The sequence below is a fragment of the Notothenia coriiceps genome, unplaced genomic scaffold (genome assembly GCF_000735185.1).
Source record: "Notothenia coriiceps isolate Sejong01 unplaced genomic scaffold, NC01 NC01_scaffold00020078, whole genome shotgun sequence".
NCBI lineage: Eukaryota > Metazoa > Chordata > Actinopteri > Perciformes > Nototheniidae > Notothenia > Notothenia coriiceps.
This window is the reverse complement of record NW_011352779.1, coordinates 230,795-252,799: the sequence shown is the minus strand read 5'-3', so window position 1 is coordinate 252,799 and position 22,005 is coordinate 230,795. Positions and strand designations below refer to the sequence as shown.

Below are 22,005 nucleotides of genomic sequence, written 5' to 3'. Positions count from 1 at the left end.
CGTAACGTACGTTACGTCCTTCCGTACGTACGTACGTAACGAACGAACGTACGTAGTGTGTGTGTGTGTGTGTGTGTGTGTGTGTGTGTGTGTGTGTGTGTGTGTGTGTGTGTGTGTGTGTGTGTGTGTGTGTGTGTGTGTGTGTGTGTGTGTGTGTGTGTGTGTGTGTGTGTGTGTGTGTGTGTGTGGTATCTCAGGTCTGGCAGAGCTCCAATGCTCAGGGCTAATGGAGTGCTAATGTCCCTGGTGTGCCCTTGTTTACTGAACAGCTAAATACAGGAGGAGGAAGAGAGCGCTCGCCTGATTAAGCATGTCACAGCCTGCAATGTTGAATCACTCTTCTCATAACACTTTCTGCATTTGGTCTCTAAATGGTTTTGCATCAATCCCCACGGGCTGTGCCTCGACGTTTGATCTACTTCATCTGTGATTTATTCTATTGATATCCACCTGTTGCTTCAAAGAAAGCTCTTTTATTATCCTGACAAATACAATTTTATAATTTAGAAACCACAAAGAATATAAATGATAACAATGTGTTCAATCAATATTACAACGAGGCTAATTTAATCCATCAGGTATTTATGTTATGGTATGGTAATTAGCAGGATAGTATGTTTGGAAGTGTGCTGAATACCTTATTAAGGCAGACAGTGGTGTGACTTAAAGACTGATATATCAGTGATCCTCAGAGTGGAGTTTTTTTTTTTTTAAAGTTTCATACTGTAGTTCAACAAACATTTAATATTCTTTGAATAAAATAAAAGTGAAACACAACACTTTACCCTTTCATTTTATATGTTTGTCTGTGTAGGTGTGAGTGAGCTTTTGTTCTCAAATGCACTTGCAATGCAAACCCCTTTTTGTTTTGAATATGCCTGTGATGTTTTGTATAGATACAGTGCTATGACAAATGATTTCATAGTACATATTCTATGTTTTTAATTTGTGTCTATAGATAAACTCAGGATTTCCCCTGTTCTTTATTTCCTCATCAGTGATTGAAGGCATAAACCTGATTCCAATGGACCCCAATGGCGCGTCTGATCCGTATGTCAAGCTTAAGCTCATACCAGACCCCAAAAACTCCACCAAACAGAAGACCAAGACTGTCCGCGCCAACCTGAACCCCAAATGGAACGAGACCTTCACTTTGTGAGTAATCCACCTGCCAGCCAGAGGATACACTTCCCTTTACATTTTGACATCACAGGTATTGTGAATGTCAGTAGTAAGTTAAGCGACTACCATTAGTGAAACTTTACAAAGTCACCCACAGGAATTATTGAATCATTTGAATACAATACAATACTTGACATTTTAAACATCAACATAATGGGTTCCCTCTCTGTGTTGTGTAGCAAGCTGAAGGCTACAGATAAGGACCGCAGGCTGTCGGTGGAGGTGTGGGACTGGGACCGCACCACCAGGAACGACTTCATGGGGGCCCTTTCCTTCGGCGTGTCAGAGCTCATGAAGGCTCCAGTCGTTGGCTGGTAACGCTCAATTCCTTGTTGTTGTTGTGCTCCGAGTCTATTAATAACACAAGTTCAGTGAAAGTCACTCAAACTTCACTGTTGTGAAATAATGTTATCGGACACTTGAAGCCTAGATTTTTAATAATACACTTTTCTTTTTTTACAATTATTTTGTGTTTTAATTTTGTGCCTTAGCCAATAAATAAAAAAAGTTAATGAATTAATCTGACAAAAACAATATGAGTTATTTTAATGGTACTCCCTATATAAGCAGTGCTAGAAGAAGATGAACCTTTAGACATATTGGTCATGAAAAAAAATATAGCACAGGCTCCAAGGCTCCATTATGAATGTAACCCTAACCCATTTTTTGTAAAGTAAAAAGCAGCTTACATCACAAGTTCCTGAAAACAATGCAACCTCTGAAGCAAACAGTAGTATTAGTTTGGGACTGTGCTGTGGGCATAACTTGTTCCGTAGTGTTTGAGAGGAGGCACAAAAACAGTGTGTCCCAGAGAAGCAAGAGATTCTCATATTTCACCAGTTTACTTGACAGTGTGTATGTGTCTGCTTCAATGTGTCATACATTGTAAGGAGGTGTCAAATACCCCATGAAACAGAGAAGAGACAGGTTTCCCATAAACTATGTCCAGACCCCATAGGTCAAACCAGTGGAAGATGACAAATGTAGAGTAAAAGAAAGGAAGGTATAGTTTTATTATCTCCCAATGTCTTATCTGTATATTTCCATTCTTATTATTTCCATCTTTTCTTCCAGGTATAAGTTATTGTGCCAGGAGGAGGGGGAGTACTATAATGTTCCCATCTCAGAGGAGGATGACGGGAATGAGGAACTCAGGGAGAAATTTGAGGTGAGAATTGTGCTGAAATAATCATTAGCCTGTCTTTGTTGATGTGTCTCTGTGTGTCTGTCTGTTGACTTCTTGTCTAGGATCTGTACAACATTATAGCGTGTCCATGATTTGCTACTCAATGCTACTTTTCGGTCGGGAAACATGTGAAATAACTGGCGGATATTTTACATGTGTCAAATCTGACTCATTGCTGTTAATGATGATTCTGTATTTGGCTTTGTGGTTAAGGCCACATCCCATCTGGATACCTTTCCTTAATTCAATTCAAATGTGTGAGTATGAGTGTAAAGGGCTGGTCCAGCTGTTCTTAACTCTAAAACTAGGATTTGATTTGCAATCGATTTTAAATGGTCAAATCAAAGAGATGTTATCATCGATAGATTTGATCCTGAAGTTGTATCAAAGCACCCCATCAACAGCCTTATAAAGGCCTTACTACAGAGCAAATAAAAAAAGAATACTATCATTTGATGCAATTCCTGTTTAATATGGTTTTGTTGTTGTTAATTCAGGCAAATTGTGGTGAGACTGTTTTTATGAAAAAACTTTTCATATTAATTGTATAGCAAGCTGTCAAAAAGATTACATTTAGTAATAAAGTTCAAATGATAGTCTAAATTGTAATAACGATTACTGATTATTATGATCGTCATCCCAACATCTTTAGAATAATCAATTAAAAAGTGTTTTCCTGAACAGCATTGCAAATCGGGAGAAAATCATAACTCTTACATTTAATGCCACCTCAACACACACACATACGCACACACACGCACACACACACACACACACATGAACCTTTTTCAGCAGGAGGCCACTGATGAGACACAGTTGCCTTTTCCTTCATCCAATTTCCTGCACCGGTGTGACTGCCCTGCTGCGAGTGAAGCCGCTCTCTTTGTGCTCTTCTGATTGTCTGCCTCTCACCGGGAGCTAAGGTCTCTTGAAGAGGCTTTTTATTAAAGTAATTTTTCATGACATTTCTGCCACACATATTGGACAGTTCTGGGCAAAAGGAGAAAGAAGGTAAAGGCTAGATCTCAGAAAGGTCATGGTTGATGTTGAAACCAATACAAATCTTCAGAATATATATATATATATATATACAGTATATATATAATTTGTAAAGAGTGTTTTCCTGTGCTGTCCATTCAAGGTCCAGTTGGGCCTCACACTGACTCGTATAAATAAATTATAATACATGTAAGAAAGAAAAGGTTTACATTATTTAATATTCCCAGATATATTTGAATATTATTTATTTTTTAAATAGACATATTTAAGTAACAATATTTAGGTTAGTTTAACCTTGTTAACACAAAATGAAAATGAAGCCAGTGATGAATTGACAATGTCATTGTATATCTCCTTACAGGAAGGGAGGATTATGTTATGATGAGGGAGGATCAGATCAAATAGATTAAGAATAGGAGTGTGAATAAGGTCGGAGAACAGTATGACCTCCTCTTGCCTTTTCTGCATTTGGTTGTCTTAGTAACATGTCTGCAAGTAAATCATAGTTGTGATGAGATATATATATATATATATAACGGAGGCGTGTGGCACAGTGGGTTAGAGCGTTGGTGTTCAGATCAAGGGAGCACAGGTTCAAACCCCACTGCAGTCAGCATGTCGTTGTGTCGCTGGGCAAGACACTTCACCCCAAATTGCTTCTGTGGAGATTTCCCACAGTATTGAGTATGTAAGTCGCTTTGGATAAAAGCGTCTAATAAGTAACAGGTAATGTAATTTAATATATTAATGTGAAATATTAGCGTAGATTAGCATAATTATTTTGGGGAAAAGAGACAACACGCACAATAAACACAGTTCTCCCAGCTCTCCCAGCCCTATTGTAGTTTGTTCTCTAAGGATCTACTGTATATTTTATACAAAGTCCTTAACGGCCTCTCTCAGATATAACACACAGAACTCAAATCCTTTTTTTTAACCTGAAAATAATAACCAGCACACCATGCTGTTGGGTATAACTTCAATAAAGGCAGTGCTTTTATTTATTTTGTTAATACGTTTTCCAGTCCCCGGGTCTCCAAAGGTTTGGAGTCACTTGACTTTATTGAATCTTTTATGGACAATATATTTCCTCGAGAAGTTCTCTCCCCTTGTTCCTCTTCATAAACCCCCCTGTGGTTCTCTCCTTTTTTCCCCTCAGCCTCCCGCTCCCTCCTGTGTGCTTGGTGAGACCTATACTGTACAAGTGCTTCTTCATCCTGTGTCACGTTGTCATATTTAATGCAAGAGTTTCTCTCTTCCTCTCTCCCCTTCTTGCCCCCATGCTCTCAGGATTGCCATAACTTTAGACTAAAGGTAGCCTTCTCCTCTCCTCTCATTTCCTCTCTGGTTTCCTTTTCAATCTTTTCATTTCCCTTTTTCCTCTCCTCTCCTCTCTAACCCTATCCAATAGTTGTATTTCTTTTCGTCTATTTTTCTCCTTCCTGAACTCTTTTGATCTCGTCTCCTCGCCTTCTCCTCTCTTGTCTGTCTTGTCGTGGTGACATGTTACTACATATCCTCATTTCTGATCATGTGTTTGTGGTTCCAACCTATAGATCTATTTTACCAACCATTTGTTCTGGGTGTGAAAAATAAGATAAGGACACATATTAAAAAAGCAAATGTTATTGCTCCAATAAATCAATGTTTGTCCAGGCAAACATTGATATTCATACGCAGCTGATTTGTGTACGTTATTGAACATTTCAGCTTTTCTTCAATATACCCGCTGTATACTCTATGCGGATCATTAGGGTTATCCACTTTGGATAAGGTGAATTTGTGCGTCAAATGAGAGTACATTGATTCTTTTCTATGTGAATATGAATGGTTAGTACATCCTGACATTCTACTGTTCACAGTTCATGGCTATACACTTGTTTACATGTGTGTCTTTGTGCGCTGTACATGTCTTGTCTATGGCTCCCTCTGCCTGTCAACATTGTGTGTGTGCTTCCTCACGCCATTGCTACTAGAGGTATAACCTGCTGATAGTATTACGTTTACTTATTTTAGGATTTGCTTAAGCCTAACCTGCCTTATTTTCGACCTTTCATCTCACATTCTAATTTTCTGAGATTATTAACTAGAGAAATATTCCACACCGGCAACATATTTGGTTTGATTAATAAAAACAAAACCAATGTTGACCACTAGATGTCAGCATTTAACTAAAGTAGAATGCTATACTGTAGTCAGAATAATGAGCAACTGTTTCGTATGTGTGTGTTGTCAAGGTAACACATTTTTGTTTCCTTTTTTTCCCACTCACAAATCATCACCTTGCTTCTTCTTCATACTAGAGGATTGTGATTTGACACCACCCTAAAATTGTCCTGATGTTCACTCATTTGTTAATTAAGTTTTTCCTTTCTCCTCTTCAAACCACTTTCTTGGTGGAATACAGGCAGGATTTGAATGCTTCACCTAATTAATGACATCATTCACATGGTTTTCTATAAACCTATCGCTTAGTGTTAGAGATTATTATTTCTTTGTTAAAGATTGATAGATTCAGATTTTTCTCTCCTGGAATAGATTTTGAATAATTTGTATGTAAGGTGTGAACATGACAATTGAAGCAGAAGCACTAACTGTTTGAATTAAAAACTGCCCGTACCCAATCCATAGATACTAAATAATGCGGTGCACCCCTAGTTTAAATACAACCTTATTACTGAATCTTCATTACATTGTCTTATATTCATAAACACTCTTTGAATCAGCCCTCAATGTCCTGCGTTTGTAAGTGTCTTGGATGAGTCAGCCCTTTTGGCTTACATTATTCTCCAGTGTACTAAGTGAGTCGGCCATTTTGGTTTCAGGATCAAGCAGTTGTGGAAGACTCTGATCAGGTGATTCTGAGAGGGAGGAAGTAAGGCTGCTGCTCGCTCGGCTCGGTCAGGCTCTTTTCATTGGCTAAAGCTTCCAGGTGTGCTGTGATCTGGTGTGGTCTGCTCAACTTTGCCTTTCTGTGCTGCACTCCCTGCTTAAGATCAGACAAAGGTGGATGCCATTAACCAAACTAAAGCTGCTCAGCATCGGTTGTCTCGAGTAAAATTTATTTTTATTCAGAATATCTTTTTTAAAGAAAGCTTTGTCTTTCATGAATACATACGCTGATAACAATTGTATCAACAAACAGAGAGAAGTCTCAATGAACTGAGGGTACAAGAAAACATCAAATCATCTTCAGGTTTTCAAGTATTCCTTCAACTGATTCCTGAAGATGAAATGTGATGAATGTGGGATTATGTGTGCACATGTTTTTTCACTATGTAGTGAAGGCTTCCTATTTACCTGCACAGATTTGGGGAAGGATCTTCTATAGTGAGGAAGGACATTTAGAAATATAATACCAAATGGTCCTTGCTACAGCAGATCAATAGCATGTGCGTGTAGATTGGTGTAGAGGATCAGCATGGTGTGAATAATGGACCTGCCAATCTCGGTTGTGTTCCTGTGCAGACAGGTAGTAGTGTTCCAAAGAGTAGAACAATTAGTACTTGATTGTGGTTTAGCATTTAGACTGAACTGTGGTTTTGTTCTTTGGAGCATCTTGCTATGGTGGGAGATTACGCATGACTTTGGCATGAAGGAAGTGCATAGAAGACACTATTTTTGCCAATGCAGGTTGAACATGAGAGAATCTTGACTGGACAGGATTTGCATGCACATACTGTAGCAAATGCCACAATGTCCTCTTTGCCATTACTCTAGCAGCCAGGTCACTGTCCTGGTAAATAAGCCCTCAGTTCAGGAGGAAGGCTTGAACACATTTTAATACTTTTTTTGAGACTTTTTCTATCCTACATAGTCAGATGTGTAGAAGCAGACCAGTTCAGATGTAAAGTTATATCATTTAAAGATATTATATCATTCAAAGTGATATGCAATCACAAGATATAAATTCCCTTTCGAATATAAAAGCATTAATGTTTCAAGGATGTCTCATAGATATGTCCGTTGGTACCTTCTCTCCACAAAAGATGGTATTTTTTTACTGTAATAGTGTGTCACTATTCTCAGGTTGCCTCCTTTAAGCAATCAGAAAACAGCCAGTACTACGATTTTAATTTTTTTTTAAAAACGAGATGTTTCACAGCTTCAGCAATTTATTAGTAAATAATAATATGACAAGATAAAATAAATAATGTGTATATACTCTCCTTTTCCACAGTACATTCAGTAAATTCCTGCCACAATGGCACCACAGTCTCATTTCACATTCACTCATTGATTTTGAATTCTGCTCATCATCTGTGTATCGGCGATGTGAGTGAGCAACTAAGCAGTGTGACTGTGGAGGGGATGAAATTAAAACATAGTAAATAATGTTTATGATAATGGCTGTAGTGGTACACATTTGTAAAACAAACAGAGAAAAGTTGATGTGTTGATCTTGATCTCACATGTTGTGTTGAGAGGAAACCAACACTAATACACTTTGTGTAAGTTTACCATTGGTTCCTTATAACTTTATTACATTTTGTTTATATAATAATAACCTAAAACAAGATCTACATTTAAGGAATTCAGGACAATAATCTTGTCCCAACAACATAGCCAAGTTTCATTTGGTGTCTGTTTCTCAAGAAGATTTCAAATGGCGGATCTCTAACAATCAACCCTTTTGTTCCCCGAGTGCAGAAAGCCAAGCTAGGCCCAGGTAAGAAGATGATCAGCCAGACGGACGACGGCCGCTCCAGCCCACAACCTTTCACCAGCATGAACCAGGTCAAACTTAGCGACTTCTCCTTCCTGGCTGTGCTCGGGAAAGGGAGCTTCGGCAAGGTGAGGCAGCTGTGATCACAATACATTTGTTTTACAAGTAAAAGACAGCACGAGATCTTAAAGGTCTCCTATCATCAAAATCAAAATGCACTTTTTAATGTCCTTTATACATATATATGTGTCCCCGGTGTGTCAGGGAATTCACAAAGTGTCAGAAAACAAAACTCCTCTCTTTTCCTCCGTACCCAAATCAAAAAAAAATGGGGGTACAACGGAGCTGATCCAGATTTGCATCAGATATGTGTTACGCCCCGGTCTAGGGGAACACAACATAACATGACGTAATAACGGAAATGTGGGATGACTTTACACCCACTGCCCTATCAGAAACAACGCGCTTCGTGTTTTGGATGTAATGTGGTCTTTGTTTACATTAGCAAGCATCGCTAACACTCAGAGCTAACACTGTACTGGAGAAAGTGTAAGAAAGCAGGAGGGAAAAAAAAGAACTCACCTTGTGGTAAACCCGCAAGAGACAAAGCATTTGAGCTCCATACTGTTTCAGAAATAATCCTTGATGTGATTTGGAACATGATGGCGTTTAATCACGGCAGCATTTAGTTGTATCTCGTAGAATTCTGAGCAGGCTCAAGCTCCCCCTCCTCTTTTTTTTTTTTTTTCAAGCTAAGAACCCAGAATCAGCCATTCTCTAACAGGGCTGAAATAGAGGGATATGAGGGATGTCTAAAATGCATGATCTATTTGGCATTTTGCGAAAAACACATCATAGACATGTTTTTTATATATTTGTATATATCTGAGACACATAATATATGCCCAGAAATAGCATGATAGGAACAAAATACAACGCTGTAAACAAAAATGATAACTTTTACAACCTACCTCCCTTCTTTCCCTCTGTGTCTGTCACTATAAAGGTCATGCTGGCAGAAATGAAGGGCACTGAAGAGCTGTTCGCAATAAAGATCCTGAAGAAGGACGTGGTGATTCAGGATGATGACGTTGAATGTACCATGGTGGAGAAGAGAGTCCTGGCCCAGCAGGACAAGCCACCCTTCCTCACCCACCTCCACTCGTGCTTCCAGACTGTGGTAGGTAAAATGCTCCTGGACACGAATCAGGACACTGTAGGTCAGGTCAGGTCAGATTAATTCATGAAGGGGCTTTGAGCTAAACAGCTTAGTCATAAAGTGTTGTAGAGAGCAGCAGAGGACGTGTATGACAAGTACGATCTAAGCAAATAAATAAATAATTGAGACGGGGAAACGAACAAACCCCAATAAGGAGGCTCAGGTTTGTGCGTGTGTACACAAAAGCATGTGTATGTACGTGCATCTACGTCTGCATACTAGTGCACCCACATGCGTACAAACAGGCATACAATGCATAAAGTAGTTCTGCTTTTTCTTTGTGCTTCGCATCGTAATTTGGGTAATTTAAAACACGAACGTGCAAAAAATCCCCTACTCTATCCCCCATGTATGTCTGTTAGATCATAGATATATATATTTTAGCTCTGCTTCAAGACCTATTATATAACAATGCCAGTAATAGAAATGTAGCAAACTGGCTTAGTATAACAGTCTAAAATCAGGCGTGGTCCAGTTATGACATGAACGTAAAATGTGGCATTTTGATGTGTAATGACCCTTTCAAATGTCACCAGTTAGCCGTCCTTTAGAGTTAAAACGCCAGTCCAGCCATTGGTTTGCACAGGATGCAAAAGGAACGTCAATTAGCTGCTCAGAAAGGCCGAGATGAACTATAGCAGCTGATTAGAGCTGTAGCACCAGCAGGCTGACAGAGGAAATAGAAGGAGAGACAGCTTGGCATCACTCATAGGATATTCATGCACACACACACAAACATACTCGCACAGTTCACAGTTCAATCTCGCACATACAGAAACATGAAGAGTATCTCACTCGCTCACTTTCACAACCTCTCAAGAATTTCCACAATTTCTTTGCAGACCCTTTTTAGAATCCTTGCTGGCACTGCTTTGTTAAGATACTGTGAGTGAAGACTGTAAGCAGCAAAAGATAATGATAGATGAAAGCAGCACATGGAACACCAACATAATGTATCTCTTAATGATACCACAGCACATCAGAGGAACATAAAGTGAGTAAATTCAGAATAACTTCATTATTTAACACTTCAAAGAGAAGATATTTAAGAATTCCCAGTCATCATTTATATTTTGCAACTCTTTGCTAGGAGCGCAAGTGTTTAGCATCTATTAGAATGACTTTCAGCCCAAGCTACTTTAGAGAGCCACTATCAAATTAATCAGCACAACATCTACGAGAAAAAAACGATTCAAAAAGTTGAAGAATAAGATACAGGGTTCGTACGGGTGCTGGAAATCCTTGAAAATGCTTGAAAAGTGCTTGAATTTGACTTTGGAAAAGGTGTAAGAACCCTGAAGATAGATAAGATGCAATGTGCAGTTCGTTTGAAACACTATCATCTTAGTGCTGCGAGCATCAAAGCTCTTACAAGTCCAAGGACAGATTCTCCTTTGTTAAACCTGATGGGGAGGTCAGCTTGGTACCTTACACTTGGCTTGTGTTTTCCTAGTGAGGGCCAGGGCTCGAGCTTAAGGACGTCCCGTCGTCCCGGGGCTGAAAAAATAGTGTCAGGGAGGATAAAAAATAATTTTGGGACGAATTTGGGACGAGAGTTAAAATAAAAATACCCTGCTAACTCTACTACAAACGGCGATGAAAATGAAATCGACTGCACGTTGTGTGTAGCACACAGTTATTAAACCTCCTTGTCAACATAAACACACAAAACATTTAGCAACCCGCGAAACACACACACACACTCACACACACAGACACACACACACACACACACACACACACACACACACACACACACACACACACACACACACACACATACGTAAGCTGTGCCCATGGCTGTGCGGCGTGGCTGTGCCCGCGAATTCCTGGCCCGCAAATTCGCGGGTCTATCTACAGTAGGCTATGTACTGAGTGTGTGTATTTCGCGGGTTGAGTGATGTAAAATGACAATGGTATCCCGTGGAGGAATAATGAAATGTTTTACCGTTACATCACAAAAACGCACAGCAGAACCAGACCCTGGAGCGCCGGCCTCTTTATTTACTTACTCCACTTCATCCCCTATGGGTAATAAGGCTGAGATGAGAACCCTCCATCGTATTTAGTCCTTAGCAATATGCTGCGCCTCTCCCCATGTATGGATGGGTACCGAGCCCGGGTATTAAACGGGCTCCGCCCGGGCCGGAATTATTAAAGACAGTGGTAACGTTAAGCTCCGACGTTATCTGACTTTTTATCGGTACTGGAGACATTTAAAAAATATATGTCATATGTAGTATTGCTACATAAACATTATATCGCAGTTTTAGTTTATCCAACTCCGTTTCTAATATGCAATAAGACTACAACATGCGTCTATGATGTATTTTCGAGCTTTCCAATCCAGACGAGATCTCTCTCTCCCGTCTGTGTGCGAGGGGGCGGGGCAGTTTGTAAAGGTCTCCTGACTGTGTTACAGACTGTCATCCTGGTTAGTGGTTACTCTGGGTTCTGTCTTCAGGACAGAGTGTTGGATTTTTTTGTTAATTGGATGGGACTTGATTTGATTCAATATTAGAGTAATTTTCTCGTTTGTGTGTTTGTTTAAATATATTTGGCCTTTGTTCATGTGATTGACTGATTTACTCAAATAAAAAGGTTGATGAATTATCATCTAATGATTTGTATGATGTTTTATTTATGTTAAAGGTCACTTTGAATGATTTTAACTAATGATAAGTACGTAGTAGAAAAACTAATATTTTAAATTCGGGACGGTCCACATTAATTTCGGGACGGCTTAGATTGTATTTCGGGGCGGTTCCGGGAGGATGGTGAAAAAAGTTAGTCGAGAGCCCTGGTGAGGGCCTGTCAAACACAGCTAGACCAGGGTCAGGGCAAATTGTCATTGGGGATAAAGGGCCGGCACTATCAGACACATAGGATATCTTCTGACAGATGCTTTGTTGTGGGCTTTTTAGGTCACCTTGTTATGGAAAGTGTAGCGGCTACTATGGAATGACTCAGAGAGCAATATTAGGGGAAGCTGTAACTGACTGCAGCACTGTCAGTGAAATAGAAATCTAGAAAAGCTGTTTACTTTAATGTTGTGGTTTTTCTTTTGTGGCAAAATAATAATGTTGCACATTTTTCTCTCCCTAAACCCTCTCCGCTGCCCTCTATTTTGATAACCACAGGACCGTCTGTACTTTGTCATGGAGTATGTGACCGGAGGAGACCTCATGTACCATATCCAACAAGTGGGCAAGTTCAAGGAACCTCAGGCAGTGTAAGACATTTCAATTTTACTTTATAATGAATCATTGTCTACTATCAAATTGGCATTCAATGTTAATTGCAGTTTAAGATAAGTGTTATTTGAGTTTTCTGTGAAGCACTAGCTTTGACATTATATGGCAATCTTGTCATTTATCTCATGTAATTAATTCTTGAATACTGGAACATCGGAGCTGTAAGCGATCTGAATTTAAAGTTGCCTTGTGTTTTAAGTCTGTAAATGTGTGTTTGTTACTTCAGGTTCTATGCAGCTGAGATTGCTGCTGGTCTCTTCTTCCTGCATCTTAAAGGAGTCATCTACAGGTGAGCATTAACTACCGGTAGTTTACATATTGCTTGCTGTTCTTTAATCAGTGGCCAAACCTGAAGTTAAAAACAGAAATGCTATGCGATAATTAATATTTGTTTCACTAACACACTACCATAAAAGTGAAAGCTCTTGCATATGTTTTTTGTAACCACCCAGCAGAAGCAATCAAGATTTGTTTTTGCTGAATAAAAGTTAGAAATCCTCAGTCAGTGTAAGAAACCTACTGTAACAAGTCGTCATTACCTAATGTTATTTTGAATGTCTGTATCTTTCCTCAGAGATCTGAAGTTGGACAATGTGATGCTGGACTCTGAGGGACACATTAAAATTGCTGACTTTGGCATGTGTAAAGAGAACATGTCAGAAGGAGTGACCACACGCACCTTCTGCGGGACTCCAGACTACATTGCTCCAGAGGTAAGGCTGAACACTGAGAGATTTGTGCGAGCTGCGTGTGCACGTTTTGATCCGTGAACTCGTCTCTGTCACTGTCCGCCTGAGCTTGTGTCATCCTTGTGCTTGAGATTAAGGTTACTGCCTCAGGACAGCTACACAAAAACACACACGCGCAAGCACTCTCTCATGACTTAAGCTTCCCAGTCTGACAGACGCTCAGTGTGTCCGCTGGCAAGTCCAAATGTAACCCAAACATACATGTTGGGCTCTTTGTGTGTTTCAATAGGTTTTCCCTGCTGCAAGTTTCATCCTTTTATTAGAATGTTGCTTTGATCAGTTTTGGACTTGATCATTGAATTCAAGGCAAAATCCCCTTGACAAGATCATTTGTGATCTATTCACAAATGTTTACTTTCTGCATTGTTATTATTGGTTTAACAATCATAAAGGTAAACATCTCTAAGAGTGGAAGTGCCCCAGCCAATTAGATGCTAAACAAAAGTGCTGCCTGTAAATCATGGGATGTGCTATGTGTCCATGATTCAATCCGGTAATGGTTATCTTTCCATTATCAGTTAGTTGCTTCTATCAAATGGTGGGTTGGGTTATTGATTCTCTCTATAAAAGAATCCCTCAGACAGACCGGGAGGTTCATTTTGTCCAGTAGACGCAGGGTGGACATGCTGTGACCACTCAGAGTCAGACTGACACTAATGTGCCAGTCAGGGATGACACAGCAGGGAGCGGCTACTGTTTCCATAGCAATGTGAGCCGATGCACACATTTAATGTCCCAAACACACACACACACACACACACGCACACGCGCGCGCACGTGATGTCACATGCATGACAGAATCACATGTACCTATATTTCTGCATATGTATAGTGAAACCCTCTTAAATACATATTAATCATCTAGACACACTAGTACACACTCAAAAACCCTCAAAATGGGAGTTTGACCATTTCTTCAGTGGTGACTTTTTCAGAGATAATTGAGATAAAGTGCTCCTCAATATCTCTGTACAGAAGGACCAGTTCAGTTTTCATATAAATAATGAACACTTATTTGCAGAGTTGTTTCATTGCCCTTGGTCCATCTCTGAAAATATTGATAAAGTCACAAAAAGTCCCATGTACCTATACATTTTATTGAATCATAAAGTAACATTGAATGAAAACACTCAGGTACAAGTAACTCAAAATGGTACTTATGTACAGTACTTTGTAAGTTGACTTTGTTACTTTCCACACAGACCATATCACATAAGAAAACATTTTAAAATGACCTTAATAATAGTACCATAGTAATAATTAAATAATAAGAAATAATTAGTGGTCACTCACTGACATGCATACAATCACTGTTATTATGCTTAATGTGATCATAAGTTATGTTAAGTTGTTATTGCTTTAAAGAGGCCCTATTATGCTTTTGGGGGTCCTCCCTTTCCTGTAGTGTGTTATATAGGTTTTTGTGCAAGTAAATGGTCTGCAAAGGCTAAAATCCCAAAGTTCCCTCCAGAGGGAGTTTCTCTCCCACACACACACCCCCCCTGCCAGAAACGCCTCGATTGGACTCATTTGTTTACTTCCACCGGCAAGCTAGCCAATCAGAGCAAACTGGGCTCTGGTTTAAGACAGAGGGTGAAAAGAGGTGCTGCAGCAGAGCCCCCTTTAAGTAGTGAAACAAAACGAATAAATAGGGAACTTTTTTGACTTCACTTAAAGCTTACAGTAAGATGAACATTTTATAATAACTTTTACGCCCCCAGCCACCGCTGATCAGTGGCCACCTCGTACACAATACATAATTGTGTTTTTTTCTTAGTATGCCTGGAATAGCTGTGGAATAAAACAAATATAGTTTCATACTTTTTTCACACACACCTGCCCACACGCTCATTTCTCTAGACACACACACACACACACACACACACACACACACACGCACACGCGCACACAAACACAGGTGCTGAAACACAGATTGCTCTGACCTACATAGCCAGTCATTGGAAGTTCCAGTCAGGGAGAAATGCTTTCTCTAATGTGAGTTTACACCTCAATGACTTTGACACAGAGAAGAAGAGATAGCAAAGAAGGGGGGGAGGACAGAAAAAGATCACAAAGGACATAAGGTATTAAACTGAGGGAAAGAGCAGAAGGGGACAGGAGATGTCAGAAACTGAAGAAGACAAGCAAAGGAAGCAGGGTTAGGGTTGAAATGAGAAAGCGTGGCCTAATGCCGGCACTGTGCAGCATCTAAAGATGTTCAGCAGTCTGACTCGGGCCATTTCCCTCTTCGCCCTGGTTCATCCCTTCTGCAGTGTGGCATGAGAAGGCATCGGTGTCAACTTCGCTGCTCGCTTGCTCTTTTTGGGCTGGAAAAATGGTGTTTGTAGTGTCAAGGTGATAATGTACAACTGAAGTCATTAAGGAACAGCCACTTTTTGGAGCTTATTATAATGTAGCATGGTTGGTGTTGCTGCTCAAAGTGTTGATGTGTTAAAATGCAGGAGGAGAAACAGATGAGAAGTTCCAGTTCAGCTTCAAAAACTTTAAGGAGGAAGGACAAAGTCTGAAAACTCAATGTAATGTTATACAACCAGCATTAATATGGAGTCTTTTGTTTGGGATATTAATATTCTCTCTAAATATGTTCATTTACTTTAATGAAAGGATGTTATTCATTTTGAAAAATAGTTCAAGTTCAGCACAGGCGCATAACTTTGAATGCTATACCAATCTATGTATAATTTATAATTGATATGGTTCAGCTTGAGGCGTCTTTGACGGGCACGATTAATTGAATAATGATTGTGGCTGATCCTGAAAAGTTTGAGGGTTAGAAAAAGCAAACCATTAGTCACAACAGAGTTCTTGTTAGGGAACTTGTACTTGCAATAGCAGCTCCGATTTTAACTTCCTCAAACCAGGATTTCCAGATCAGCTAAATCACTTCAGCTGTGATTAGAAAAAGGACTCGGATGTGTTAAAAGGTCGGGGGAGAAGGAGGGGGAAAAGTGAAAGTGTGAAGGAAACTGCAAATGAGATAGAAATGCAGAGAACCAGCATGCGAGCACCACATGCGAGCTTCCTGCAAACAAGTTGGCAGCTTTACAAAAAGTTCACTTGTTTGACGGATTATTAAAATATCCAGTTATTAGAGATATTACCTTTAATATTCTTCACATCCTTTGGTTGTATGGTTTCCTTTCCTCATAAACCCTTTTTGGCTCAGGACTACAAAACAATTTTTTTTCGCTGCTGACATTTGTGTATACATCATGTGCATGCCACCACAATACATTATCCCCTTTAGTCTTTTGAGTAACATCCTTAGCTCATCACATTATGCAACTGAAAATAGATTTATGACGCATTCAGATAAATATTTTAAAGTGTCAGCTATAATATATCATATGCTGATGTTGTTCAGTTGAGGTGTTAAATTATAAAAATAGGTGCTCGTTTTTTTTTAGAAGAAATGCAGCAGAATGTCTATAAACTGCAGTCTGATTATCATTAATATGGTGTCATGTTGGGTTTTGAATACAAATATTATTCTACATTAAGTAAACCTAAGTGAAGTATTTTTTTTTAACAACAGAAATCAGTATTTAGAAATGTTTGTTATGAAGTGCAGGGAAAAAATACATTATATTATTGAATGAAGAAATGAAAGCAACCACAACAGGCACATGCACTGGTGGTGACAAAAACAGCTTATTAAAGCGTGGCCTGCTGCCCACTGTATCTGCTCCACAGCACACACACTCCTCACAGGGATCTGATGAGAACAAGGAGGCTGATAATCACGCTGTGTGTGTGTGTGTGTGTGTGTGTGTGTGTGTGTGTGTGTGTGTGTGTGTGTGTGTGTGTGTGTGTGTGTGTGTGTGTGTGTGTGTGTGTGTGTGTGTGGCAAGTGCACTTGAATAGCTAGCAGTCTGATCCACAACTGTCATGTAGCATTAGGCCTAATGTGAGAGATATGTCTGCAGCGATGCCCATGTACACGCACAAAATCACACGTTCACAAACTGTTCAATCTCAGGCACACATGCACACAGATACTCAGGAAAGCACGTTAAATATGTTTTGACTCAGCTAGATATTAAAGAACAAATACATGGATTTCTATAAATAGAAATGATTAATCAGAATATATGAATTGTTATGCTATACACACTAAACACACACACAGATCTACTGCAGTAAATCATAGAAGCTCTTCTTGCCAGAGGCTTTCATACAATAAAATACAAATACAACAGGATGAGAACAGGGAATGTCAGGACCCTTTCCATCACTATCATCCTGGCAGGAGAGAGCCCTTTATATATTTATCAGCCTCATGCAAACAGAAAAAACAAATTAACATATTTGTACATAATATATAAATAGAATGCTAACAATCTAGACTCAACACAGTGGTTCAGAGCACGAAGGTCACAATGCCTGAAACCTTAAATGCCGCTGGTGTCGTGACACACAAGCAACGGGTGGCAATGGCAGCAAATCACATGGAAGTCACATTAGCTCAGCCCTGTGCACGACGGCCTGCAAAGGATCTAAACAGTAGCTTTCTGCTGAACTTTAATCGTCCTTTCTTTGACATTTTCTTTTGCTTCAATCCCATGTCAAAGATGTTTAGCAGGTAATGTTTCAATGTCCCTCTCAATCGTAGCTTAAAGCGGAAGCAATTAGCACTTAACAGCTGAGGCTGATGGGAATGTCATTCATTTGAGTAGTATTGCATTATATTTCGGTAATTTATGAAATGGAAAGCGTCTTTAAAAATGTTAATGCCGTATGCTTCTTCCTCTGGTACTTTCTTCCATTTCTTTCTCTACTTCTGACTCTCTTCCTCTCTGTTTTCATTCCCATGACACAAACCAATATGAGGCTACAGGTCTGCTTGCTACATTGACCTGAGGTGTTTGCAATGTTTAACCCTTTCTTAGAGGCATAGCGTAACAAATATGCCACATTAGGTTTTAGAGTATTAAACAATCTGATTCTCCACAATAAATAAATAGGATAGCTTTTATTTTTTTGTTTAGAGGTGAGAGTAGAGACCCAACATATATGTGTTTCCCACTAAGGCTGAGGGACTTCATCCAGAGGCTTCCCCTCACCATGGAGTCTATGACCCGGGAGCAAATTAACAACATCATGGCTAGATAAAGGAAGGGGGCTTTTCCAGTCTCCATCTTCCTGCCTCCTAGCCAAATGCAATCGAAGAATGTCAGTTTAACATTGGGCTGTCACTATGGCTTATTGTCTCATTCTTATTCTGTTTCATGTGATTGTGATGTGTATAAGTAGTAGCTTGTGCAAATTCACTGATGGAGCTCGTGGAATAGAGAAGCTATATGTATAGCAGTATAGCATAACTTTCATGTTTCGTCAGGATCAAGAAAAGCATTATAGATATAATGCCTTACTGTCTCTCTAAACATAATTTGTTGATTCTAAGTGTGATGACCTTTTTTGAGTTCATGATACAACTCTCACTGAATTTACTTTCCTTTTTTTAGATTCAGCGGAGATAATCTTTAATGTTACAGTAGAAGGAACATTCATTATTTAAGATAATTTGCATAAACATCTTTGCAAACTCACAATTCACATATTGGATGTGAATTGTGAGTCTTTGTGATACTTTTGTAAATGTTCCACTGAGGTTCTTTTTGTCTCTGCCTGGACATCAGCAGTGTTCAGTCTGCCTTCTACATCTGAAAGACAAAAATGTAGTTGCACAAAATAGTTACCTGAAAAAGACGTCTCACATTATTTTCTGGAAAAAAATAAAACATAGTCAATCCATCTGTAAATCAATATATAATGTAGTTAATGTACCTCGATCAGCAGCCTGCAGAGCCTCCACTCCGGCATCTGTGTCTTCAAGCTCATTTCCGAGTGCTGTCAGTCTGCCATTCAACTCTATTTGATCAAAATGAGGAGCTAAATATTGAATGACTTCAACTATTTAGCCGACCATAAATCTTTGGGTAGGATAGAATGAGCTGAGATGAGGAAATCTACTTTGCCGGTCATAAATAATGTATTTGTTTGTTGTATACCTTCACTTTCTTTCTGCAGTTCTCTCACTTGTTTGCTTTGGCCCTCCAAGTCACTGGCCTCCAGTCTGGCCTCCATTACTGCTCAGTGAGGATGGAATACAAATGATCAGAGAGAACATATCAAGCAATTCCTAGTCTAATATACATATAGAGAATGCAGGAGTCAACGTTATTCTTTATATTTCAAAAAAGCAAAATATCAACCTGCTTCTTCATTCTATAAAGTGCCCCTATTTTTGTTATAAATATTTAAATACGGAATTCATTTTGAATTTGTGGATAAGGTTACCTTACCTATGTACTGCCGCACAACTTCCTGCACCTGCTTCCTCTGCTCCTCTCGCTGCATCTCACTGACTCTCAGCCTGCTCTCGTGGTCTTTGTTCATAGAATTGAAAGAATGCAATAGGTAGTGATTGTAACCTTCCAAAAAAACATTTAAATGTCAACAACATACAACAGCTTTGATTGAATTGAATAGTTGTTTTGAAACTGTAAACACAAACATGTTGATATCATCAAGCGCATAATGTAATTGTGCTCTTATTTTCAAGCATGTGTAATGCCTGTCACCGATTGTCCATTCTATACAGTACATTACACACATTTTGTATTACAGTATAATGAGTGATTCTGTAATATTTCGAAGCCATAAATGAGCACAACAGATATTACGCTGATAAGTCCAGTACTATGCAAGGTTATCTGCAGACAGACAAACAGGCAGGCGCACAACCAAACACATGATCTCCCCATACAGTAGGCCTGGCAGTGATTATAATACTATTTGTCCATCAATGCTCCCACCTCCGACACATACCCTGTACTTCTTGCAGCTGCACCACTTTCTCTCTGGTGTGGCAGCTCACTTCTCTGTTCCTCCAACGCAGCATTCATCTCACTGAGCAAAGTGAAGATATCTGCTTCAGCGGTCTCATCCCGAGTGTTTGTGATAGCAGTGAACCTCTGTCCCAGGATGTTTGCCTCAGACAGGCGGTAGCCAAGCAGAACTAGTAAAACAACCCTCATCTCTGTGGACTGTAGGGCTGCCACACCTCTGGGGCTTTTGAGTTAGGTGGCCGTGTGAAAAGTGATGTAAGCTCTGTATGTTTACGTGAAGTTGACCATCTGAAGTTCATGAAACATGTCAGCTAGCCAGGGTTAAGGACATAGGTGTTTTGATAAAAGGCCTTGAAGGACATTAATAATAACGGCCCTATATATATATATATATATATATATATATGTGTGTGTAGTGATCCGTTACTATCTTTAAAAGAAACATCAGAAATACCTTCATTTATATTACAGTCCATATTAGATGTGTTAGGTTTGTTTACCAAAATGAAGACCTGAATTGTTAGTGTTTAACAAAGAGAAAACATTGTTACATGATAGACATTAAGATGCACTTTTCCACGGACTTAGTTTTAATTGAATTCAACGTAAATTAATATAATTTTACAGGACCGTTTCAGTATTATTAACTCCGCCAAGGGGGTCAAATATTTGGTTTGTTTGACTCTTTATCAGCAGGATTACAGTATGAAAGAAAATACAAGCCAAATGTTTGTTTTAAACTTGGGGGAAGGATCCATTATCGGAGTGGATATGAATTACGTTGGCGGATAAACAAACAGTTTTTCATTTTTCACAACTATTTTTTGCGATGTAGGGCATGGCCTATCTTTCAATGTTAACGGTAATCTATGCTATACTGTATGCATTCTTTCTGCTTCTATTCTGTAACGCTCACAGTTAAAGTGACATTCAAAGACATATTGGTGTATTTGAATGCAAGTTTGTGTTCATGCATGCTTTTATGTATGAGGCTAAACACGTGAATGCAAACCGTGTCCAGCTGACTCCCACTGAAACTAAGGACAGTGTCATGGCAGTGAGCGAGGGCATAGTTGGAGGTGTGTTTGTCCACCGGTGTGTGTGTTTTTGTGTATCCCATGGGGCAAGGCAGAGGTCAGGTGCTTAGCAGCAAAGGTTAAAGAGATACAGGACGGATCTGCTTCCACACACTTTTGCACATATGTGTTAGCTTCATGTCTGCATGTGAATCTTTGTTGATTCATGTAGAGTGTGTTGTTAATAATTGTGCACGTGTGTGTGCTTCTATGCTGGAGGAGTGTCCCAGGGTAGCGTGTGTTCAGCAGAGATCAGATGTTTCTACAAAAGCCAGAGAGCATATATGACACTAGTGCTGTAACACACCTAAAATCGTTGTCTGTGGGTCACCACATTGACCTTAACATCTCTTACTGCATGTGTTTATGGATGCACATAAATGTGTGGTTTTAAAATATGTGCTGTGTGTAACCCTGAATGTACGAAGCTGCAGCAGCTGTAGTTAAATGGCATAAGAGTCTCATGAGATGGTTGGGTGTGAGGTGTTAATACAGTGTGTTTGTGTTTTCAGAGTTGTGGGAATAGGGATCAAAGCGGGTGAAAGCATTAACTTTGAACAATGTCAGAGGGACCCTCAGGAAATCCTTTTGTCACCAGAGAAAATGTCACAGTTGAGAGGCCTGTTTAATAGGATATCCAGATTAGATTATTATGCTGGTGTGTTACAAAAACATTTACATCAAATTAAAACTGAGATTACAATTTATATGTATGGGAACATAGTTTTGTAGGAGGCAGGATTTCAAATTCAAACCTTTTCCATGTTCTTGATCACTCAAACAAAATGAAGTGATGAAGTAA

General features: G+C 39.4%; 1 protein-coding gene across 1 annotated transcript in view; it reads left to right on the top strand.

The window, feature by feature from the left end:
• The window catches only part of LOC104952470 (protein kinase C alpha type), a 99,028-nt gene that overhangs the window by 56,378 nt on the left and 20,645 nt on the right, over nt 1-22,005 (top strand). The window contains exons 5-12 of the mRNA XM_010779290.1: nt 999-1,155; nt 1,362-1,496; nt 2,257-2,350; nt 8,018-8,161; nt 9,040-9,213; nt 12,393-12,484; nt 12,733-12,795; nt 13,081-13,219. Coding sequence (XP_010777592.1) covers nt 999-1,155; nt 1,362-1,496; nt 2,257-2,350; nt 8,018-8,161; nt 9,040-9,213; nt 12,393-12,484; nt 12,733-12,795; nt 13,081-13,219 — 998 coding nt within the window. The remainder of the gene's footprint in view (nt 1-998; nt 1,156-1,361; nt 1,497-2,256; nt 2,351-8,017; nt 8,162-9,039; nt 9,214-12,392; nt 12,485-12,732; nt 12,796-13,080; nt 13,220-22,005) is intronic.